The 8,234-nt window shown below is 52.4% G+C and overlaps 1 protein-coding gene across 1 annotated transcript; it reads right to left on the reverse strand.

Annotated features, from left to right (window-relative positions):
* Nucleotides 1-1,065: 1,065 nt before the first annotated feature.
* Nucleotides 1,066-8,173, reverse strand: BSND (barttin CLCNK type accessory subunit beta). Its single transcript, XM_049775467.1, has 4 exons — nt 7,997-8,173; nt 2,717-2,808; nt 2,040-2,291; nt 1,066-1,456 (listed from the first exon to the last, which is right to left on the reverse strand). Exons 1-4 carry the CDS (start codon nt 8,171-8,173, stop codon nt 1,066-1,068), a joined length of 912 nt encoding a protein of 303 aa, XP_049631424.1.
* Nucleotides 8,174-8,234: the final 61 nt, after the last annotated feature.

Below are 8,234 nucleotides of genomic sequence, written 5' to 3' on the forward strand. Positions count from 1 at the left end.
AGGGAGGAAGTAACAGCAGGCAGCCTGAGCACAGCGTCCCTACAGCTGTCACCTTGACGTCTCTGGTGGGGTAACTTCAGAGTTCTCTGCCTGTACCTGTTTCCACCCTACTCCCTGTTTCTAATGCACAGAGAGAAGCTCAGGAGTATGGCAGGCTCCCCAGGTGTCTGGCACATCGCAAGCACCACCTGAGTCAAGTTGTATGAAGCCAGGACAGGGGACCATTGAGATGAGATGCTTGTAGGGCCAAGGGTCCTGGTCTGAAAGGAAGGACAGAGAGTATCAAAGTTGGGAAGTATGGGACAGGAGACACCATCTGCCAAAGTGGCTGTAAATCCTTGGGAACCCCCAACTCCAAGAGGGACTCCAGGCTGGGCAAGAAACAGGATAGACAGACAAACACAGACAGAGAGACAGATGGGAGGGCAGTGTCACCCCAGAGAGGGCTTTCATGGATGGACAAGAATAGAAGGAAAGGCAGTGCAGGGGAGAAGAGACTTGGGGGTGAGGGAGAGGAGGGCTGAGGGACCAAGGAATAAGGTTGCAGTTAAATCTCAATAAGGGCAGAACAGCCCCTACTGCCTAAGAAGAAACTAAGAGACCCAGGGACAGGGGAGGGGAAGGAGGTCGCCAGAAGTCAGCTCTAGAAGACACAGTAATGGTAACTAGGGCCAGGCTGGAGCTGACCTTGGGCACAGATGGAATCCGACCTTCACATCTGGACCAGAGAAAATCACGCCTGGGCTGGAGTCTGAGTACAGCCTTACACATGGCTGACCTGGATTTGGATTCAATCCCCTGCACCCCAAAGATTCCCCTGAGCCCCAGCAGAGCTGATCCCTGAGTGCAGAGACAGGAGTATCCCTGAGCACCGCCGGTGTGGCTCCAAGCCCCCTTGCTTCTGCCTCCACCCAAAATAAAAAAAATGGAAATCAGTGCTGGCGAGAGCAGAGCCGGGAACAGACCTGCCTTGCAGCTTTCAGTCTCAGTCTGGGAACGTGCAGATGCTCCCATCTGCAGGAGGAACAAGGAGGCCCAACCTCATGGGCACAGCACAGCTGTGTGTCAGCCCTGGGCATCAGGATCCATGTCCAGCTCCGTGCCCAGGTCCCCAGGACCGTCGGGAAGCCCATAGTACAGGTCCTCCTCCTCCTGCTCCGGCTCCTCCTGCTGCGGCTCCTCCTTCACCCCGTGGGGTCGTGGCCACGAGCCAGGCAAGGCTGCTCCCCGACACTGCCCTTCTGCTGGTGCATCCTCCACCCCGGGGGCATCGATCAGGGCAAAGTCGTGGAAGGGGTGCAGTGGGCACCTGCAGGCCCAGGGGTCAGCAGGGGTGACCTGAGGCTCCAATTCTCCTGGTGGAGATGAACTGGGGGTGCTGTCTTCGCTGGTCCCCACATCCAGGTCATCTTGGAGGGAAGCCAAGGGCGCAAGACCCTCTGGTTGACCTGGGGGGCTGAAGGTGAAAGTAGGACTGAGTCAACTTGGCTGGATCTTAGTTTCCTGCTCCTCAATGGGTGTCCCAGGCTGACAGCATCCAGAATAGACTTCATCCCCTATGTCCCAGCCAGTCCACCCCAATCACTCAAGGTCACTGGGGTCCTTGTCACCTCACCAGCCCCTCTGGGCTATGGGGCTGGCCCCACAGGAGGTGGGACTCAGGGAGGAGTCAGGGCAGTGGGGGACCATGCTTTGGGGTGACCACAAAGTACATCAGGCACCATCTGGGCTTGAAATCAGGTGCCCCATTTATGGATGCTGATGTCCGGCACGTAGAGGGCACAGTCTATGGGTGCTGAGATGCTTGCTCACCCACCCCTATCCTCAGGACCACCCTTGTGGGCAGAGGGAGTGATTCCTCGCTTATGGGGAAAATGAGATTCAGGAGGGTCAGAGATAGATGGACAGAGCAGCTGGGACTAAAGCCCAGCCCTGCAGCTCACAAGGCCCCCTTCTACCCTCTGCCCACTTCACACTCACATGTTGCTTCTGCCCCCTCTGCACTCCAGGCTGCCCCCACTCCTGATGGGCACACTCACCAGGGCTGACTCTGTGTTGGGGTGCTCTCTCCCTGCTCTTCCTCTAGGCCTCTGTGCACCACCACATTGCCCTCCCTTGGGGCCTGGGCATCCTGAGGACCTTCTCCATCAGCTCCCCCCTTGGGATCCAGCAGGGCCTGGGGGGTCTCACGATAGCTCCCAAGCTTCATCTGCATGTGGCTGAAGTCAGGCAGACTCTGGTCATAGGCGGCATCTTCCCACAGCCGCACATAGGGAGCTTGGGGGCTAGGGAAGGAAGGAAGAAAACAGGAATCTCTGAACAGCTTGTACCAAGGGCTGGCTCCAGGCCCAGCTGCTTCGAGCCTCTGTTCAGAGAAAAGGCTTTGGGGGTCACGACTGTAACCGGCTCATGACCAAGGATGGTTCCTGAGTTCCAACGAGCATAGAGCTTCTGTGCAGGGGCTGGCCACTCTCAGCGCCCTGAGAAGCAAGAAGCAAAAGGAACCCCAGTACAGAGGTTATGTGAGCCCTGCCCATGAGGCTGAGATGGGATGTCACTGGGCCTCAGTTTACTCAGTGGGGAAACAGGAAAAACCGAGTCCAAAGCTGAGTGTGTGTAGGGGTGAAGTAGGGAGGCAAGTTTGGTGCTGGGTCAGACACAGCCCCTCTAGGCCTGTGAGGTTTACCTCCCCCACTCTCAGGACCCCAGCACTCACCTCTTCATCTCCCCAAGCCCGTTCTCCAGGAGACCCAGTGCCTTTGGAGCCAAGGCACCTTGGAAATCAGAATCAGCTGGTATGAAGGCGACCTACAGGGCAAAAGAGGCTACCCTGCAGATGCCTGCACAGACCTAGGGAGTTGCACCCCTAGAGCAGCAAATGAACCCCACCTGCATCTCAAAACCCAGCCCCAGACTACAGAGGGCAACCTGTGATTGACCTGGGTTTACTCTCTAGCATCCCATATGGTTTCCCCAATCCCCTTAAGAGCAATCCCTGGGTTCAGAGTCAGGAGTAAGCCCTGAGCACCACCAAGTGTGACCCAGAAACAATTTAAAAGTTTTTTTTTATAAAAAGAAGAAAAGACCATCTGACACCCCTGGCTAATGTGATCATAGGGAATAGCTTTTACCAGAGACAGGAAGCAGATCCAGAATAGGGAGAAAGCACTAAAGGTTGGAGTTCATGTCTGGTGTGTGTGTGTGTGTGTGTGTGTGTGTGTGTGTGTGTGTGTGTGTGTGTGTGTGTGTGTGTGGCCCTGAGTTTGATCCCCAGCTCTTCTAAATCCTTAATATGGCACTGGTGGTTCTGAGCACCAATGAGGCGAAGCAGCTCGCCAAGCCAGATGTGAAAGTCAAACTTGTTTTGTTTTATTTTTTGTTTTTTTGCAGAGGTCACACCCGGCGGTGCTCAGGGGTTACTCCTGACTCTGCACTCAGGAATCGCTCATGGCAGGTGCAGGGGACCATATGGGATGCCAAAATTCGAACCACCGTCTGACCTGGGTCGGCTGTGTGCAAGACAAACGCCCTACCTCTATGCTATCTCTCCGGCCCCGTGAGAGACAAGCTTGACAAGATCCTATTGCATTCTTCCTGTGTCCACCTTCCCCCTGGGGATCATCTGTACCTCAGTTCTAGTCGACTTGGGCCTCCTGTGAAGGCTAAACACCCCTGATATCTAGGAAGAACTAACCACCACCATAAATGCCTTCACATACAGACCTTGTTTCACAGTTCTCAACTTCTCCTCTGTCTAACTTAGTCCAAAGACCTCCTCCCCACCATTCTCACCAGCAGCATTTTTGTCAGCATCTTTCCCCCCATTACCTCCATCATATTCACCACACCATCCCTATTATCATATTAATCACCAATAATATTATCCACATCACCTAACAGCGTTTTTCAACCACTGGTGCCACGGCACACTAGTGTGCCGTGAGATATTGTCTGGTGTGCCATGGAAAAAATTCCAATTTCATTCGTAATATGCGGCTAAGCCTGATTGCTATAAAAACTAAAATAGAGATAGAGCTGTTGACGAAGAGCTACGTGTGTGTCTTTCTTCGATTCCTGCCAGAATATCAGCTTTGTGTTCAGCCAAACAGGCCCAGGTTTCACACTGCACACTGAGTAAGTAAACAGAAATATGAACAATTATAAAGTACTTTATTATTTCATAATAAAGTAATTATAAAATAATTTCTTTGTGTGTATTTGATTCCTATTCAAGAGAATTACTTTAAATATAATCAATAATCAATAACATTTTTTTACCTTTTTTGGGGGGGTCACACCCGGCAGCACTCAGGGGTTCCTCCTGGCTCTACGCTCAGAAATCGCTCCTGGCAGGCTCGGGGGACCATATGGGATGCCGGGATTTGAGCCACCAACCTTCTGCATGCAAGGCAAATGCTTTACCTCCATGCTATCTCTCCAGCCCTCCTTTTTGAACACTGTCTAATGGTGGTGTGCCCCATGATTTCTTTTTATGAAAAAAGTGTGCCTTTGCACAAAAAGGCTGAAAAACACTGATCTATATCACTCTCAGCATCTTCACCATCAATATCATCAAATTGATCACCATCACCAATATAATCCTATAATCTCACCCTCACCATCTATAGTGCCCTCAGTATCATCACCATCAATATCATCAATCACCATGACCCTTCACGGCCACCATCATCAGTATCACCATCAGTATCAACCATCAATATGGACCAACTATGAGTATTGCCATTAGTATCAACCATTAGCATCAACCATCAGTATCAACTATCAGTATCATCTCTATCCATTTCAACATCAGCATCTGTGGTGAAAGGCCAGAAGGAAAGAACGGAGCGTCTTAGGACATGATTCCTTAGAAGAGAGGGGAACAGGAAGGAAGGAGGCAAGGAGGGATCATGAACCTATTAACACTTCAGGATCTGGGGTCGGAGAGATAGCATGAAGGTAGGGTGTTTGCCTTGCATGAATTCTTGCATCCCATATGGTCCCCCGAGCCTGCTAGGAATGATTTCTGAGCATAGAGCCAGGAATAACCCCTGAGCGATGCAGGGTATGACACCCCCCCCCCTTGCAAAAAAAAAAAAATGACTTCAGGATCTGAGGACTTTCTCTAGTTCTCTGCAAGTTGGCTGTGGCACAGAAGGTTGGGATGTTCCTAAATGCAGGAACAGAGTTGAGGAGGTCCCAGGGATGGCAGATTTATCATCCACCCAAGGGCTTGATTCTGGATCCAGTGGAATGGGGCCAATGGGCACCCCAGGGCTACTTTCCCTGACCATCCTCCCCTTCTCCATTCCCTGCTCTTCTCAGTGCTAGGTCGGCCTCTCTGACAGCTTCCCACAAGACTGAGCCTAAGGTGGCCCCAACCTGACCAAGTCTATTTCAGAAATTGGGAGTGATTGCCTGGGAATCTCTACATTCCATGAACTGGGACAGACCCTTCCTGCAGTCTCAGGCCCAGCAATGTCCTGGGCCAGGGACAAGGAGTCTCCCGGCAGGCCCCACTGCCCTGTTCCTTCCCCCTCAGAACACCAGTAATTCCACCAATTCTACCTCACCTCTGCCTCACTCTTTCACCTCCTGGCTTTATTCACTCTGTTCTTCCATATCTTTACTACCAGAAAACTCCTAGCTCCAAATCTTGCTTCATGTCTGGCTGAGTCCCCGGCCCTTCAAAGAATATCAGACACTAGTGCTGCCTCCCTCTGGGTGTGTGGGCATCATGACTCTGATCTCAATGAGCTCTTTCTAAAAGATTCCCACTTGTCATGCCCCGATATCGGGATTCCTAAGTACTGGTATTGCCACAAAAGTCCACGGAAGCAGCGGGACCTGATGAGATTTGGGGGGTCTGTCCCTGTCATGTGCCTCTAACTCTGTGTTCCTGAAACACACAATCAGCCCAGCCCCTCCTCCCACCAGATCCCCCACCCAGAGCCCAGCCTGAGCCTTCACTCAGGTCCCTGACCCCTCTGGCAAGACCCCTTGGTTCCTCCCCTTCAGCTGAACACACAGAGGCGGGTGAGGCTCCCCCTGCCAAGGTCACAGAAGTGGGGGTGAGGGAGGCCGAGGCTTCCAGCACCTGACTGCTGGGCTCTCTCAACAGTTACTCATTAATGCTATGGCTCCCTCCCCTCCCCGCACCCCACACTGCACCCTCTGTCCCCTGACTGCAGGCTCCCCTGGAAAAAGGGTGGCAGACAGGAAGGACCCTGCCCACATACCCCAGTGTCCCCTAGTTGTTCTGAGTAGAGGTAGAGCCAGTGACTTCTCCCCCAACCTCTGCTCCAGGCACTGCAGACACAGAGGCAAGTTGACTGTAAACTGCTGGGAAGTAGCTGTGAACCAGCTGGGACCGCCAGGCTGTCAAGATTCATGACAGCTTGGGAGAGTCAGCTGAGGGGCCAGGACTGGAAATTGGGGGCAGGGCCCTGGCCCCTAAGAGCTGCTTCATGGTCCCTCAAGCAAGTGAGGGATCCCAGGTGTGGGGGCAAAGGGGGCTGCATCGATGTTATTGGATCTCCTGCTCTTTCTGACCCCCTCTTCCACCTGTACTTTGTGCAAATGAAGAAACTGAGGCTCAGAGAAAGAGGGCCCCAGAAAGTCTCCCAGGCACAGATCACATTGGAATCTATGCTCCTCTTCTGCCTCTGACCAGCTGTGTAACTTTAAAAAAAGTTCCTCACCCTCTCTGGGCACTGAAAAATGACCAGCCCTGATATGGACAGGCCATAAAAGAATCAGTGGCAATCAGGGTGGCTTCCTTGCCCCTTTGCAGCTTACAAAGCACCCCATGTCCATTCCCATGCTGATCTTGACATAACAAGGAGAAACCAGGGTATAGATCCCCATTTTGCAAATGAAAGAAACAGAGGCTGGGACAAAGGCTCAGAGGACAAAAAGAGCATTCCTGCCAGAGCTGGAACTAGAACCTAGGACTGAAGCCACATGCTTTCTGTTCAAAAGCAGCCCAGAAAAACTCAGTCCTGCTTAGCTCTCACCAGCCTGGGGTCCAGGGAGCCCCCTACAGAGAGATGAGGTTTTAGGAGACACATATTTGGCCTGTGATCCTCAGCTCTACACTGGAGGCTGTGACACCCCCTCTGAGTCTTGGGCTCCCCACCAGACACTGGAGTGGAAGGTGCCAGAGCACCAGAGGGTGGGTGTGCCAATGGGTGGCAGCACTCAGGGACTGTGGCTTCAGGCAAATGGCTCAGAAACTCGCTTTGTTGTGTCTTCCACTATGGCCCAGTCCAGGGTTGAAAGCCCAGAAGGTTCTGGTCAACTCATGATAGAAGGAATGGGGCAGAGTGGATGGAGAGCGAGAGATGAAATGGAACATTGGCAGATGGTGGAATGGAGGACAGGATCAAAAAATGGAAAGCTGGGGGTGGTGGACAGATGGATAGAGAATGAGAGGGATGATTGGTGGTGGGATAAATCATTGGAAGAACAAAGGAGTGGAAAGATGGGGGTGGAGGGGTGGGGAGGATGATTAGGGGGATGAATAAAGAAGGTATGGAGGGATGGATAGAGGAAGGATGGGTAGAGGGAGGGATGGAAGGAGTGATGGATGGATAGAGGGATGGAGGGGTAAAAGATGAATAGATGGAGGGATAAATAAATAGAGAAAAGGACAGCTAATAGAATAGAAGATAGAAAAATGGAGGGATGGCAGATGGTAGGATAAAGAATGGATAGATTAAGGGATAGGAGAATGGAATAATGGGTAGATGGAAGAATAGATGGGTAGATGGATCCTGAGATGACTAGATGGAGGAATGAATAGAGGGAGAGAAAGGTAGATAGGAGGAGGGCTGGAAAGATGAGATGGAGAGATGGATAGAGCAATAAAAGCCATGGTGGGATGGATAGATGAATCAGGAGGCAAAGAGAAGACAAGCAGGGCTGAAAGGCAAACAAGCACAGAGTGGGGAACCGCTGCTTGAAGCTCTCAGAGCCAACCTGCCCTCACACCTACCTTGGGGTAGCACTGGCACATGCTCCAGACGACACCCCCGATGACCATCACACTGCCCATGGCGTAGAAGGTGCCATAGACCTGAGGCCGATCGTGGCTCATCAGAAAGGTGCCGAGGGCCAGCAGGAAGAAGCCCAGCACGATGAAGCCGATGCGGAAAGTCTTCTCATCGGCCATGGCCTTCCCCAGCACCCGCCTGCACCGGCTCACACCAGGTAAGTCTGGGGAGACAGGCAGA

This window comes from Suncus etruscus, chromosome 6 (genome assembly GCF_024139225.1).
Source record: "Suncus etruscus isolate mSunEtr1 chromosome 6, mSunEtr1.pri.cur, whole genome shotgun sequence".
In the NCBI taxonomy this organism is placed as follows: Eukaryota; Metazoa; Chordata; class Mammalia; order Eulipotyphla; family Soricidae; genus Suncus; species Suncus etruscus.

Excerpts from the sequence above, each read along its gene's own strand:
- BSND (XM_049775467.1), bottom strand. The coding sequence starts at position 8,173 with ATGGCCGATGAGAAGACTTTCCGCATCGGCTTCATCGTGCTGGGCTTC. Across the intron at positions 2,809-7,996 it reads TGTGCCAGTGCTACCCCAAG|GTCGCCTTCATACCAGCTGA; the intron begins GTAGGTGTGAGG and ends TTTGCCCTGTAG. Across the intron at positions 2,292-2,716 it reads GGGCTTGGGGAGATGAAGAG|CCCTAGCCCCCAAGCTCCCT; the intron begins GTGAGTGCTGGG and ends TCTTCCTTCCTT.